This window comes from Pistacia vera, unplaced genomic scaffold (assembly GCF_008641045.1).
Source record: "Pistacia vera cultivar Batoury unplaced genomic scaffold, PisVer_v2 Contig72, whole genome shotgun sequence".
NCBI classification, from domain to species: Eukaryota; Viridiplantae; Streptophyta; class Magnoliopsida; order Sapindales; family Anacardiaceae; genus Pistacia; species Pistacia vera.
In genome coordinates this window covers 132049-148590 of record NW_022196579.1, presented here as the reverse complement: position 1 = coordinate 148590, position 16542 = coordinate 132049, and the positions used below count along the sequence as shown (strand labels likewise).

At 35.6% G+C, this 16542-nt stretch overlaps 1 protein-coding gene across 1 annotated transcript; it reads left to right on the top strand.

The window, feature by feature from the left end:
- Positions 1-313: 313 nt before the first annotated feature.
- Positions 314-1521, top strand: LOC116114687 (caffeoyl-CoA O-methyltransferase). Its single transcript, XM_031400822.1, has 4 exons — positions 314-477; positions 584-728; positions 852-983; positions 1069-1521. The coding sequence occupies exons 1-4, from the start codon at positions 314-316 to the stop codon at positions 1360-1362; spliced, it is 735 nt and encodes a 244-aa protein (XP_031256682.1). The 3' UTR covers positions 1363-1521.
- The last annotated feature ends 15021 nt before the right edge of the window (positions 1522-16542 follow it).

The window sequence follows — 16542 nt, the reverse complement described above, 5'->3', positions numbered from 1 at the left end:
AAATATGCTCCATATGAAGTAATAAGTAGAAAGGAAATTGTCAATTCTTAAGTGGGTCATGGCATGCCACGAGTGGTTCTCACATGGGATGCCCAATTGAGACTCATGCTATCTCAGGACTTCACCAACCCCCGACCCGGTTCCCCATCCGGTCCAACCAACCCCAACGGGTTCAATCCCACTCTCACTTCCCATATATACCCCTTTACTTTCTCATTCCACTCAGCTCAACTCTCAACTCTCAACTCCAACATCAAAACCATCAACCAAAAAAGAAGAGAAAAAAAAAAAAAAAAACCTTAATTTTCCATCAATGGCCACCAATGGAGATGAGCAACAGAGCCGGCACCAGGAGGTTGGCCATAAAAGCCTTCTGCAAAGCGATGCTCTCTATCAGTATATACTCGAGACTAGCGTGTACCCCAGAGAGCCTGAGCCCATGAAGGAGCTCAGGGAGATAACTGCAAAACATCCATGGTGGAATTTCTTTCCAGGAATGTTCCTGGATTTTTTTTTTTTCTTTCTCTTTTTCTCTCTAATTTTTGTTCCTCTGTATTTTACTCATCCTGGAATGGTGAAACAGGAACATCATGACAACATCCGCCGATGAAGGACAATTCCTGAACATGCTTCTCAAGCTCATCAATGCCAAGAACACCATGGAGATTGGCGTCTACACCGGCTACTCTCTCTTGGCCACCGCTCTTGCTCTTCCTGACGACGGAAAGGTTAATTTTTTTTTTTTCTCGTGATTCACTATAAATAAAGCATCCCAACAAGGGATATTATATTAAATTAAATTAATAATTCTGTGTGGTTTTTTTTTTTGTTTTTTTTTTGTACTGTTGCAGATTTTGGCCATGGACATCAACAGGGAAAACTACGAGTTGGGTCTGCCTGTAATTGAAAAAGCTGGAGTTGCACACAAGATTGATTTCCGAGAAGGCCCTGCCTTGCCCGTTCTTGACCAAATGATCGAAGATGTAAATTTCACTAACCCAAAAATGTTTTTCATGTTTCTACTTTCTGTTTTCATTAACTGAAGTTATTGGGTGTGGTGAACCTCAGGGGAAGTACCATGGAACGTTTGATTTCATATTCGTGGACGCTGATAAGGACAACTACATGAACTACCACAAGAGGTTGATTGAGCTGGTGAAGGTTGGGGGAGTGATAGGGTACGACAACACCCTATGGAACGGATCAGTGGTGGCACCACCTGATGCTCCTCTTAGAAAGTACGTTAGGTATTACAGGGACTTTGTTCTGGAGCTCAACAAGGCCCTCGCTGCTGACCCTAGGATTGAAATCTGTATGCTTCCTGTTGGTGATGGAATCACTATTTGCCGTCGGATCAAGTGATTGCCTATACTAATTTGTCGAGGTTTACAGCAGGTGATTCATACCTCAAAGATGAAGTGATATGTAATTTTTTTCCCCCTCTTTTTATATTTTCCTCTGAAAATAATTGTGTATTTTCTTATGAATGAATGATATATCATCGAGCTATCTTGTATCCAACGGTTCCGATTTATTGTGGAATTAAAAAAGTATTTTATTTCAAGCAAGCATGTTTTAATAATTAAAAAAAAAATTTAATTACTTGTAGAAATGAAATAAAAAAACAAAATATTTTCTTGCTTAATTAAGTTTGAAAATGATGGAGGGTTTGGTTTGGTTAATTTTGTGGTTGGTGAGATGGGACACATTAACCTTCCTTTGATAGTCACATTTTCAAGCACCAAAGATAAATATGATAGCATTACTCGATATGATTATACTATTTATCATCAATAATATCATACTTATGAAAAAAACTTTACAAAGATTTTTATACAAAATAAACTTTATAAAGATTTTTATACAAAATGATGTAATAAAAAAAAAATGAAATAAAAAGTCAAACTTATTATATTTATTCTTCCATTCGTCTTTTGTCACATCACTTTGTATGGAAATCTTTGTAAGTATAGCATTACTCATTTATTATTTAATATAATAAAGATTGGTTCACAACACAATCTTACAAACTTTCTCTTACAACCTCGATGTGGCAGTTTACGATTGGGCAAAACCCATTATGAGTTGACTAATTACGAGTTGTCATATCTGGATTATGAGAAAGTCTGTGAAATTGGGTTATAAGTATAGTATTACCCTATTTAATAATACTCATACCCATTAAAATTAGAAAAAAAAAAAAAAAAAAACATCATATAATACTTTTGAAAAAACAAAATTAATGTATTACCTTTGTCTAACACGATTAAAAACTCCGTGACTTCTACATCTAAAGATTTTATATACATATATCATGAAAAAAAAAAATGAGTGTTTAGTTGTTGAATTTTTTTTTTTTTTTTAGATAATCGAGGTTTTTTGGCAGTTTGAGTGCATCTCAACTGATTCTCGAGGTCATTGAACACTCTACAAGTCTAATATCCCAAATAAGTTACAAATGTAGTAGATGACCCTAATGTGATTTAAACCAGAAAATCAATTAAAACAAGTAAACCTTCTTGACCACTAGATCTACTCCTTTGAGATTAGAGTGGCTAGTTTATAATTTTAAGGTTTGTGAAATTAGCTACCAAACCCTCAGTTTTATTCGTACCGTACGTTCCAAATTTCAGAAGGTTACCAAAATCAAGTCATGCTAACATTCATATGTACAATAGTAATTTAATTATCTAAGTATGTTTAAATATTAATTTAGATATTTATTGATATGGAATTAAGAGGAATATTGTGCATAAAACAAAGTGTAGGAGACGAAAGATGATTGTGCGGTTTGAATGTTGATGATGACACCTCTTACTACTCACCCACTTTACCAAACTTATCTACTCCTATATTTTCATATATATTTTAGGTGGAAATTTGGTCACCACCCAAACTAATTACTTGTAATTTTTTTTATTCATTTCAAGAAGGAGAATGTCAATGCCTAATTAGATATTATTCATTGACTCGGTTAGTAATATATAGAAACATGCATCAACTTTCATTTATTTAAAGTTGAACCAATATCTTGTGTAGCATATTAAACAAAATACAATTCTAAATCATTCAACACTAACAAGTAAAATGTTATAAGCGATGGTCTCGTACTAGTCATTATCGTATCTACATTGATCCCCCTATAATTTGATGTAAGAATAAAAATTTTAATACGTTTTTGAAATAATAAATGTCTTTATATTATTAGTGAATCATTAGAACTTATACTATGATTAATTAATGATAATTTATCAAATTATATTCATATTATTAATTTTAATGTCTAAAACTTTTAGTTGATATTATAAAAGTCTAGAACATCTCCAAATGACTCTTTATATGATCCAAACTCTTTTATTATAAAGAGTTTATTCATAAAAACAAGATTCAAACTGACTCTTTATCCTTTAAATATAAATTAAATAGTGAGTTTAACTTTCCACATTTAAAGAGTCAAATTCGCTTTCTATCCTAATTTTAATTAATAAATTACAATTTTAAGCCTTCTTTCTTGAAAATAAAGAGCATCTTTATTAAATTTAAAGAGTCCATTAGATTTGAATAAAAAAATTATTTTTTATATTTAAAAATTAATAAAGGTGCTATTTATTTATATGAAATATACTCTTTAAAATAAAAAGTATCATTGAAGATGCTCTTATAAGGATTTTTGTTATTTAATAAATAGAAGCTATAATTTTAAGGATTAATGGCAAACACAGTGGGAACGGTATGGTCCCTCTTTACTCTTTAGTTTCTATGTGCGTGATGCCCATGATTACGACATATAAAATGGTTAGTAAAAAAAAACTCATTTTAGCCTAGTTATAATTTTATAACAAAAATTCTATGTAGTTATAGAAATAACAAAAAAATTTCTACTGTTAATATTTTGGGGTTGTTAGAGTGACAATTAGGTGGATGTTCATTAACTCTATTACATTATAAATTATGACAAGAGAATTTATATTATTTTTAAAATCTTGAGGTACTTCTCGTATTTGATTAAACGTCATACGTAGGAGAAACAACCCCCCAACACCCCACCCAGGTGCGTAAAACCCAATCAAAAGCCAATGATTGATGTTGAAGTTGAAGAGTTGTCCACATTTCTTTGTATCAGATTTGTTGGAGGTTCACATTCTGAAAACAGTCTTCATTTAATTAGGGTCCATAAATGTGGGTTTTCCATACTTGCAATTAGATCACTTGGTCTATACTTGCATTCTGTATCTGCCAAACTTCTAGTTAGATTCAGATTAAAGCGTCAAAGATTTCTAATAAAACATTGAATAAAGTACGAAAGGATTCACTTTGAGCACTGGATTTGAATTAATTGGATATCAAAAGATGAAGAAAAATTTATTGATCTTCTAACCACGTTGTGAAATGTTTTTTTTTTTTTTTTTTTAGGTATATGAGTTATTCTGACTCACATTAGAGTCTGTCTAATCCTTAGAACCACAGAACATCTTACAAGCTCAATAGATCAAGGTAATGCACAAATGAGATAAATACCTTTCATGTGACTCAAACACAATATCTATTGCGTATAACTAACTCTAATGGCTAAAGGGTTTGCTATTCGACTACAAGAGGAGAGGACGCTGAGAAAATTTTAGTACATCCCAAATCTTATTCTAGTTCATAGGAATCCCAAATTCAACTCACTCATTCCCACTTATTGCGGTTTATAAGAATTCAAGTAACACTATTCATTCCAAACATATATCCCCAAATTTATTGAGGAAATTTAACTCCCCAGATATACCAAGTTTGGATTTAAAAAAATAACCCTGAAAATCGAAGGTTTTTTTTTTTTTTTTTTTTTTTAAATCTGACGTGGCACATGTAATTGTAACTAAACATGCAAAAAGGGGCTAGAGTGAAAAGATTGAAATGTATATAGGTAATAGTATAATTAATGGAAATTTGTTTAAATTTTGAAAATTAAAAAATGACCCCCTCCCTTCAAAATCGCTTAATCAAGCAATATACCCAAAAAACAATCGACAAAACACCTTCCATTTCTCTGCAATTTTTGGCAATAAAAGTTCCTTATTTCAGGCCAATATTTGATCCTAAAGCTTCGTTACACAAAATCATGGCTGATATTCACAAAAAGGAGGAAAACCCAACCCCACTCCAAATCCTAGACTCCAGCGGCGACAGTTGTTCAAAGGTTGTCGAAAAAGATGCTCTGGTGGATCATCTGATGAGTAAAGGTGGTCCAGAGGCAAATGAGACAATTGTGGCACAAGAACAAAGAGGAGAATCGAAAAACGGTTCTAAAGAGGAGGACGCTAGCGAGAATTCAAGCGAGGAGGAGGACGCTAGCGAGAATTCAAGCGAGGAGGAGGACGCCTGTGAAGAAAAGGTACGTTTTTTAGTGGTGGTTTTTAATTTGATGAAAAAATTGATTGGTTTGTGCGAATTTGGTGGATATGTAGTTGGCTTTGATTGGTAGGTGGTTATGGCATTTTGTCGAGCAGTTGGCGGGCATCGAGGGAGTGGCTTTGTTTGGGTTCCAAAGGATGGGGGAAGTTAAAGGAGGATAGGGAGATTGTTTGTGGGAGGTTGAAGGGTTGGCGGTAGTAGGAGGTAGCAGAATAGGGGGGCTGAAGGGTTGCCTTGCATATTGCAAGGCTGGCCACGCACAGTTGCACGCATGCAGGTGTGTGCGCGCAGCTGCATGCATGTGCGTGGCCAGCCCTGCAATATGCAGGACAACCCTACATCCCCCGTATTCCGCCACCTCCTGCCATCCTCAGCCATCTCCAGTCAAGGAACCTGCCACAATAGCCTCTGTAGGGCCTGCATTGGCTTCCCCGGTCCTCCTAAAGTCAAAAACACCCACTCTCTGATGCCCCGAAACCCTTATCCCCCAAATTGGTAGCTATTGTTGTTTTGGTTTCTTTTTTTGCTTATATTTTGTTTATATCGATTGTGCAAATTTTTTGAAGCATAAATTATAAAGACTATGGTTTGGAGGTTATAAGATATAAGATACTGTACTTCCCCCTAAGGGTGACAGTTAGGTCGAGTTGGCAAGTTTTAATGAGAATAAAAGAGATTTTAGAGGAACAAAGGAAGGGTATGGGCCAATTCAAAGATAGTTGTTTCAGTCATTTTGTGGACATTGGAGAAATTTGTAAGAAGATATTCTAGGGGTAGGGAGTGCATTATATGTTGCTACACTCAGTAAAAGGCAAAAAAAAAAAAAAAAATGAAATGTGGTTCGTAGTGGATGGGAAGCCACTACGTTTTGGAATGATGGAATATGCCCTGATGACAGGCTTAAGATGTGGGGCATTTCTAGATGCGGAAGAGCAAGAGAGAATAACGAATAGTAGGGCAACCGATAACCTAGCTAAAAAGTTTTTGGGGGAGAAGGCGTCTATATGGGACGCAATTTAGAGGAGAGGTTAGGAGAAGATGGGTATACCTCTTCAGAAAAGTTCAAGATGTGCCTGATATGGTTTGTGCTTTTTATCCTAATGGCTTCTAACTCAACAAAAGTCGTTAATATGGATTGGGTGAAGTTTGCAAGCAACATGGACTTCTTTAATGCTTATCCATGGGGACGATTATCATTTCAGCTAACCATTGAGTCCCTGCGTGGAAATACATGGCAATAGAGCATCGCCAAGCTGTCGAGAAGGATAGACCGAGCACATGCAATTTGTTTGGATTCCCATGGGCAATGCAAGTAAATATTATTAATAGTTTTTTGTTATATTTTTTATATTATATGTGTTTTAATTATGATATAGACTGTTTTTTTACAATGCATGCTTGGTTGTATGAGGTCTTCCTATCCTGGCTGGGGGGGGGGGAAGAAGACTTCTGATGAGCGACCGCAGTTTCCTAGGATGTTGCGGTGGCACACCAAGAAGTGTGTCCATTGGGATTATGACAAAATAGAAATGGAAATTCAAGCGGCTCAAGTAAGATTAAAGGATTAATTTTTGAATATGCATTTGCTTTTAAATGTGGCTTAAATTTGATTGATTTTTTTTTTTCTTATTACAGGGAGTCGTCCATCCCTTCCTCACCCCTACTAGGGTGAAGGGGGAGAGGAGTATGTTACATTGTTTAGAGCACTGGACAATGTAGTAGATGAAGGGATAGACCACCTAATGCGAGACCTAGAAGGGGTCACGCATGTAAGTGCAGCTGCAGGACCACTGCCTGAGAATGTGCTCAAGGTCGAGGAGGATGAAGCTCCAATCGGTAGGAGGGAGAAGGAGGAGGATGGAGAGGTTTGTACGCCTCCACCTAATTGGCAATCTAGTACAACAAGTATCGATTTGTCAACGCATCAGGGTCGGGAGAATAAGGTGGTTGACCCCATAAACGGTTTGTTTGACAGTTTTACAATAGCCGTTTATGAGAGGTTTGAGAAGATGGAAGAGCGGTTGAAAATGGTGGAGGAGAAAGTTGATAGGGTGGCAAAGAAAGTTGGTAGGATGGATGAGGAAGTTTGTGGGGTATTGAAAGTAGTTAAAGTGTAACCTAAGCATAAAAGAGAGAGCCGAAAGAGTAAGCATGTAAAATCTCCTTACACGGCAGTAACGTATAGAAAGAAGAGGAAAACAAAGAAAAAAATGAGGAAGTCCGTGAAAGTGGAGAAGCAAAAATGGAGGAGGGTAAAGAGGAAGGCAGAGTAAGTGGGGAAGTGAAAATGGAGGAGGGTGAGGCAGGACACAAAGGAATTTGGGAAGTAAAAATGAATGAGGCTGTGGAGGAAGGCGAAGGAAGTGGCAAGTGAAAATGAATGAGTTAAAAGTTGATTTGTATAAGCCAACAGATGAGGAAAATAAAAAACTCTTCTATGCCTATTACAATGATTCTAGAAGTGATAGGCATGTGAAATGCAAGACCAAGGATTATCCCTAGGAGTGGTTTGAAAAGATGTTGACAATGGGTAAGTGGCTCGACGACTCAGTGAGTTATTTTCCCTTATTTTTGCTTATGTTTTCCATGAGGTATTGTATACTTATTATGTTGTTTTTATTTGATGCAGCACATTGATGAGGTATTGACACTTATAAGGCTATGACAGAGCAGTAATGGTAATATTTTGTATCCGCACTATGTCATCACCAATGTAGCCTTTGGCCAAAGCCTAGTAACTACATACGACACGTTAATGAAAAAGGCCAATGATGAAGGTGCAATAAGGGGAGGCAAGCAGAAAAGAATGGCCATAGATAACTTTGACGGTGTCCTTGATGATTTTCGGTTTGATGAGAGGATGATGTAGTATGTACTAGGGGAAAGACCCAAATATGACAACAGTTGGACAAACGTTAAAAGAGTATACTGCATTGTGAACATTAAGGATATGCATTGGATAACCATCATTTGGCTATTGGACGAGGGCTTGCTTCAGATCCTTAATTGAACCCCGAGTATTTGTCGAGAGAGGCAGTTAGAGATGAAGTTGCAGTCGCTATGTATATTGTTCCTATGGCTGTTGCACGACAACGAGATGTTTCAGCACTTAGGTGAGGAACTACTGATGGGAAAGTGGCCACTTAAGCGCCTTCCCGTCTCGATAAATGACTCGAGGAAATTTTGTATAAAACTTACATAATGCAATTGTTCTATAAGCTGAATCTAATGTCGATGTCTTCCTCCTATTGTAATGCTGATTAAGGGGCATATGCACTAAAATTTATTGAGTTCGACATAACCATCACCCCAATGGACAAGTTGAGTGACGAAACAATAAGCAATTTTCAGGAGCGCTTGGTTGTTGAGTGCTTCCATGGGCATATGGATGCCTTTTGACTGACCAGAACCCAATCCAAGTCATTGTTGATGCTGTAATCAAAAGGTATGGAAGTTGGACTTAGAGTTTTGTAGTTTATGTGAAATGCATTTCTTATTGGGTTGTCTTGAATTGGATCAGCTGGTGTTGTTAGGCATCAAGCTATTGATACTTGAGTTGTGGTGTTAGGTATGCTTTGTGGCCAAGGCCAAGGTTGGATAATGTTGAAGGGGTGTTGTAGAAGAAAACCAAGAGGCTGCTGATGTTGAAGGTGTGCTGGATAATTTTAAAGGATGGAGAAGTAGCTGAAGAGAATGATGAAAAGTGGGGATGAAGGCTACTAGCGCTGCTTTTATTTTGGGTGTATATAAGAATTTATTTGTTGTTTATATTGTTATAAGTTAATGTAATTGACATATTTCGGATTTGTACAAAAGCAATTCGGTATTTCTTTCCCTCTTTTGGCTTTGAGTTTATTTAGTATTATTATTAAATGACAATAATGTGTTGATGTAATTAGGTTATCAAATTCAGGAGAAAAGATGGAATTAATATGTGTTGGTGATTTTAGTTGTCAAAATTGAGGAGAAAAATGGAAATAATATGTGTTGCCCATCATCGCTTAAGCGACTATATATATCGCTTAAGCGATCAATGGTTTTTTTATAAATGATCGCTTAGGCAAGACCTTAAATCGTTTAAGCGATCATGTACTTGGGGTGATCTTGATTCTATCTTCAACTTGATAGCTTAAGCGATCTAACATCGCTTAAGCGACCAAGGCTAAAAGTGAAGAATCACTTAAGTGAGCCCTGAAATCACTTAAGTGATCGTGAACCTAGGATGATCTTGATTCTACCTTGAACTTGATCGCTTAAACGACCAAGGCTAAAAGTGAAAAATCGTTTAAGCAATACCGTTATCGCTTAAGCGATCATGCACCTTGGATGATCTTGATTCTGCCTTAGACTTAATCGCTTAAACGATCTTGGATCGTTTAAGTGACCGAGGCTAGAAGTGAAGAATCGCTTAAGCGATACCAAAATTGCTTAAGCAATCGTGCACTTGGGATGATCTTGATTCTACATTGGACTTGATTGCTTAAGCGATCTTTAATTGCTTAAGCGACCAAGGCTAAAAGTAAAGAATCGCTTAAGCGATCGTGTAGCTAGGATGATCTTGATTCTACCTTGCACTAGGTCGCTTAAGCGATCTTGTAAAAGTGAAGAATTACTTAAGCAATACTTAAATCGCTTAAGCGATCATACATTTAGGATGATCTTGATTCTGCCTTGCACTTGATCGCTTAAGCGACCAAGGGTAAAAGTGAAGAATCGCTTAAGCGATACGTAAATCGCTTAAGTGATTGTGCATCTAGGACGATCTTGATTCTGTCTTGCACTTGATCGCTTAAGCAATTATGAATCGCTTAAGTGACCAAGGCTAAAAGTGAAGAATCACTTAAGTGATCTTGATTCTGGTCTAGTACGTGATCACTTAAACAACTGTTCATCGCTTAAGCGACTAAGGCTAAATATACTGGATTGCTTAAGCGAGACTTGAAATTGCTTAAGCGGTCTAATATATTTGGATGATCTCTATTTTGCCTTTGACAAGATCGCTTAAGTAATTTATTTTATCACTTAAGCGACGAAAGCTTATAAACACTGGATCTCTTAAGCGATAAACCAATCGCTTAAGCGATCCCTTTTTTTCTTTTTGGAATAGGTTGCCAACTCCATATTAGTGACGTTAATGTGAACTCTGGACATTCACAACATGACATGATTATTAACGTTAATGTTAAGCGACATCAGTTATTAACACATATTAAGGTCATGTAAGAAGATTATTTACAACCGTATGATATATGGATGAATGTCATAGCACATTAGTGTGACACGTTAGTAGAAACATACTTCATTTCACAAATATGGATGGTGTATTTGAGAATGATTATTGTGCTCCTTTTACTTACCAAAATGCAATCAAATCTTGTACGATGAGGGGGGACTAGATTGAAATAAGCTTGAATTTTGACTGTACGATTAGTTCAATGAACCATGATCTGTCTTGTGTCAATTGATTTGATTATTTATATCACTTAATCAATTTTTTTAAATTATATTTTAGTTAAACTAATTTTTTTACATGTGTAGATAAAAATGGAAAAGAAATATTAAAGTATAAAATGATTCTATATAATACAAATTTTAATGTTTTTAAAGTACTAAAGTAAATTGGCCTTGATCGCTTAAGCAATGTATGATTTTGCTTAAGCGATCAGGTATATTTAGCCTTGGTCACTTAAGCGATGTATAATTTTGCTTAAGCGATCTTGTATATTTAGCTTTGGTCGCTTAAGCAATGTATGTTATCGCTTAAGTGATCTTGTCAAAGGCAGAATAAAGATCATTCGAATATATTGGATAGCTTAAGCGATTTCAAGTCTTACTTAAACGATCCAGTAGATTTAGCCTTAATCGCTTAAGTGATGCACAGTCATTTAAGCGATCATGTACAAGCCAGAATCAAGATCACTTAAGCAATTTTTCACTTTTACCCTTGGTCGCTTAAGCGATCAAGTCCAAGGCAAAATCAAGATCACTTAAACAATTCTTCACTTTTAGCGATATGGCCATTTTGCTTCTTATCTTCTCAATCTTTTGATATTGTGCACGTTTAAGTGAGAAATTATATTTCGTATTGTGGGTCAGCTCTATATTCAATCATAACCATTCATATTTGTGAAATGAGGTATGTTTATACACGTGTCACACTCGTGACTAATTCAGTAAATTAATTGATTCATTGACTTGTCACGATAATTATGTTGATAATATTTATTTTCTCTGTCTTACTTCATTGGGTAGCAATCAATTACATACAGAGGTAATGTGCAAAATTTTACTTACTTAAACCCTTTTTAAAATGGATCAAAATGAAAAATAATTAATTTGATTTAATATAAATGATGATTTATTCAAGGTAACAATTAAATTTAAAACATAAAAATTTGAAAACAACATTTTTGGTCTTGGCAAGTCTCGATTTCATCATTCTTCTTGATGACATAGCTAGAAATACAAGGACATAAAATCAGTTTAATGCACCACAAAAGATAAACATAATAACTTTATCAGATCACTGAAGCAATCTTTGGTTGCTTAAGCGATATGTTGGATAAATCTGCATATAAGAACTTATTGCTTAACCGACCAAGTGATCTGGTGTTAACCATATATGATCTGAGCAATAGATTGCTTAAACGATATGCTATTCAAATCTGTAGATAACAACCGATTGCTTAAGCAATCTTTTGTCGCTTAAGCGATTTGATGTTATCTGCAGATCTTACAGTATGTTGCTTGCTTTCTTGCTTTTGATCGATTCAAACCTAATTTTCTGGATTTGCATGTGATCGATTTTGGCAACTGCTTCTCTTATGACCAGGTTGCTTGCAAATTGAGCACTTATTCATCTCTGGGAATCTCACAGGCTGATGGAATATGCTTTAACTTTTTCTCCCCTTTTCTATCTTCTTGAATGGCAAATGGATGATAATATCAACCAACTTTGGCGGCACCACCCACTGCTCTTCTCGAGAAATTGGATATATCATTTTCAAATAAGCCAACATGTAGTGGTTTGCCATATAGAGAGGGGAGCAAAGTTCCATGTAAATTCTTGAACCAAAATCCGGCTTCCGTTGGTGTTTCAATACTGCTAGTGCATGAGGACAAGGTAAATGTTGAATGTTAAGCACTTTACAGCTACAAGTTTTACTAAGAAGGTTAACTAGGGCATCCGGACAATAGCCGTGCATGGTGAACTCTTAAGCATTGAGAGGATAGACAAACAGTGCATTTGACAGTTCCATACGTTCTCGCAATAATTTTTCAAGTAACGGAACAAGGGTTGTGGTAAAATTATTTGACTCCATACGACGCTCATGGAACCATAGTGACAATGTCATGTGGAATGCATCAAAAAGGGCAACAATTGGAAACTCTCTTTCATTAACAACTTCAAATTTATAGACTTGGCTATGTTCATGGTCATGACATCAAACCTTCTTCTGAGAAAGTAAGCTCTACTTCATCGCTCGAAACCAATATCATACTCAAAATACTTAGCAATTCTATCATCCTTGATTCGGATTTGCCGAAAGTGCTCCTCAAACTCATCAACTCGATAAGCTTTTGTTGCCATGTAGTATGTCTGAAAGAGGCCAGCATACTTAAAATTTTGTTTTATGTTCTCGCCAAAGTGCCTCATACAGAATTCATGAAGTGCTTGAGGGTAAATAATGACAATCCCCTTCTTTATAGAGTTGTGCCTATTGGATATTATGTACAACTCGTCACTATCAAGCAATATCGTAAGTAATTGTTGGAAAAACCAAGTTCATGACTTGTCATTCTCAAAGTTAACCACACACTATGCAACGGGATATGTGTGATTTTCATTGTCCTATGTAGTGGCCATCAACAATGTACCTCTATAATATCTCATCAAAAAGCAACCATCAATAGCCAACACCTTTCTCATGTTTACAAAACCCCTTATAGCGGCACTATAACAAAAAAAAAAAAAAAAAAAATATTTAAACCTCATTTTCTTGTCCCACTTCAAAGCCATCTTGCTACCTTGGTTTATCAACTCAAGCATATAACGGTACACTTCTAATACTACATACCCATGCTTTAGCGTGCCCCTCACAAAATCTTGTGCATGTTGTCTCCCTTTTCAGCATTTTCAGTAACTAGCATCGCATCCCAACTTTGTGCACACAAGTCTCTCTGAATGTCCTTAGGAGATGGACCTTTCCCTTCAACAAACTGACTTTTGACAAATTGTCTAATAACATCCACAGAGGCTTTTCGATGTTTGCCTGAAATATGTCATAGCCCACATGTGTGCTCACAGGTATATATGCTAACAATAAATTATTCGGACTCCACCAACCTTCTACAATAAACCCACCACTTGCACTTTCGGCCATGACATGCAACTGTCACTATTGATGAATTAGACTTTTTGGTGATGAACTCAAAATTACCTCTCACAACAACAAGTTTAAATAACCTACACGCAAGTCCAGTCCATCAGTAAAAATGTGAGGTGATTCACTACTACCCGCAATTGTTGCCTCTGAACCTATATAAACGATCATAGTGTTCTCTTCCTCACAAACTACACATTCTACATAATTTGTATTTATAGGAATCTCTACATCTGCGGAAACATGTACGAGGTCCTTCTCGTCCATATTTTCATTCTGTCCCACATGACCAACCTCTTTTACAGTGTCCTCCTCACCACCCAAATCATCGCCTACTCTTGATTTTTCAACAAAGAAATCATTATCCTCGTAGTTAAAAGTAAAACCAGCATTCTCCCCACCCAGATCACCACTTACTCTTAAACCAACTTCCAAAGCTTTGTCCAAAACCGAAACCATTATAATCGGCCTCAAATCATTATCGCCCATATCAAGCATAAATAACTTCACATCTTCATCAGACATTAATACAACAAGGGGTATCTTAAAATTTGCAGGAGCTCTACTTAAAACATGTTTCACAACTATATCACTACGTGAGCAACTTAACTCACCTCTTCTAATGATTTCATTGATCAACTTATCAAAACTAACTTTTGTACTCACAACAATTGCTTTAACTTGTTTGCTCTTCCCAATCCACTTCCAACAACTTTCTTCCTCCACCCACTCACCAAAATATTAAACATCCAAAACCACTTGTCCCATGTCTAATAATAGTAAAGTACCTATAATGCAAGAAAACAAAAATTATTAACCGATATATTAAGGGTTGACAAATTTTAAAAAACATCTCCAGAGTCATTTAAGTGATCAAGTATATCGTCTACTGGATTGCTTAAGTGATCAAGTATATCGCTTAAGCGATCTAGTATAAGGAAGTCTGATCGCTTAAGAGATATTATGTCATATACCTGATCGCTTAAGCGATCTAGTATAAGGAAGTCTAATCGCTTAAGAGATATTATGTCATATACCTGATCGCTTAAGCGATCTGCTACCATATACTAGACTTATAGCAGATCGCTTAAGCGATTTTCTGCCATATACTTGATCGCTTAAGCGATCTGCCATCTGCTACATTATACCAAATATACCAGATCACTTAAGTGATCCATAAGATCCAGAACACATTTTCAATCATCTCTACCTACAATCGTTGCTACCACCCCGAGCTACCCACAATGCAAGAAAATATTCAACAAATTTCACTCCTTTCAACTTGCATTACATCAAACAAAACTCAACAACCTAAATAACTAAATCAAAATCATAACCCAAACCCAATCCATAATTAAATCTTTGTAAATTGAAATTTAAAATGCAAAAAGAAGATACACATACCTGGACAAAATGTCAGGAAGAGGAGGAGGCAGATGTTTGGCGAAAAAGATGTTGATGGCAAAAGAAGAAGAAAGTGTTAATGGCGGAGGAAGAAGAAGATGGAGAGGAAAAAGAAGATGGAGGAGAAGCTTAATAGAAACAACGACCAGGGGAGGTGCACTAATGGTGAGAGGAAGATAAAGAAGGTGTTTGGGTTTGTTAGCATGAATTTCAGCTTTTTTGGGGACATATTATAATTTTTTAAAAATTATGTATACTTCATTAATCCTAATTAACCACTAGTCATGTTTAATTAACCTTAATCAATAACAGGGCTATTTACTTAACACTTTAAAGCTACATGACCTTTTAATTAAATTTTAACTTGATTTGATCTTTTAATAAAATGTCCCAAATTTATTAGAATAATACTATCCATTCCAAACATTTATCTCAAATTTTGGCCAGTTGGACCGGTTCGATCAAGACCCGACAGCTTCTCTGATCTGGTTTAGGGTTTAGGGGGTATTTGTAATATTTCAAATTTATAGGGACTACCTTGTTATTTTTTAGGGGCCTTTGGGAGATATATAAAAAATTTAGGGATCAATTGATTATTTTTTGGGGCATTTTTTAAATAAATAAAAATTTTAGGGACTAATTTAAAATTTTTAAGGGATATTTTTGTAATATACTAAAATTTAAGGGATTAATAGTAATTTTTTAAAAATTAAATTATTGCTGACATCACCGATCCAACCGATTGGATATGTTGACTCGTGACCCAAACAACAAAATGGATTGCCCTCCGCTCCGGGTTTTAAAACAATGAATGAGATGTCATTTAATGGACTTTATTATATCATTCAATATATCATCAATTTATTTTCGTGTCAACTCCACAAATGATAACACATCATTTGGTCTATAAAATTATATTATTAAATAAAATATACATTAAATTAGATTGAAATTGAGAAGGAAATTTAATTAATTCATTCATCTCATTGAAACAGGGCCTGTGTACTGCCAATACCAATAGGGATGATTATAACCAAAGGATGATGGTATAAGCCTTGCCCATTATTCAGACAAAGGTTGAGGTGAAAATGTTTTTCCAAAAACACTTCACCTTCTTATCATACGGAAACGGGGCTTCAATGTGACGGGGGTTACAGGACAATCAAATGACGAGTCAATCAGAAAAATGCAAGTAACGAATAGTAAATAAATATTTTCATCAGTACCAATTATGCACCACCATATTTGGATAGTAGATTAATCTTCCGTAGGTTTAATTAGAAATATTGCCCATCTATCATCAATGTCATACAGGCAACAAAAGCTTGTAACCCCAAATACAATTTATTAAACATTA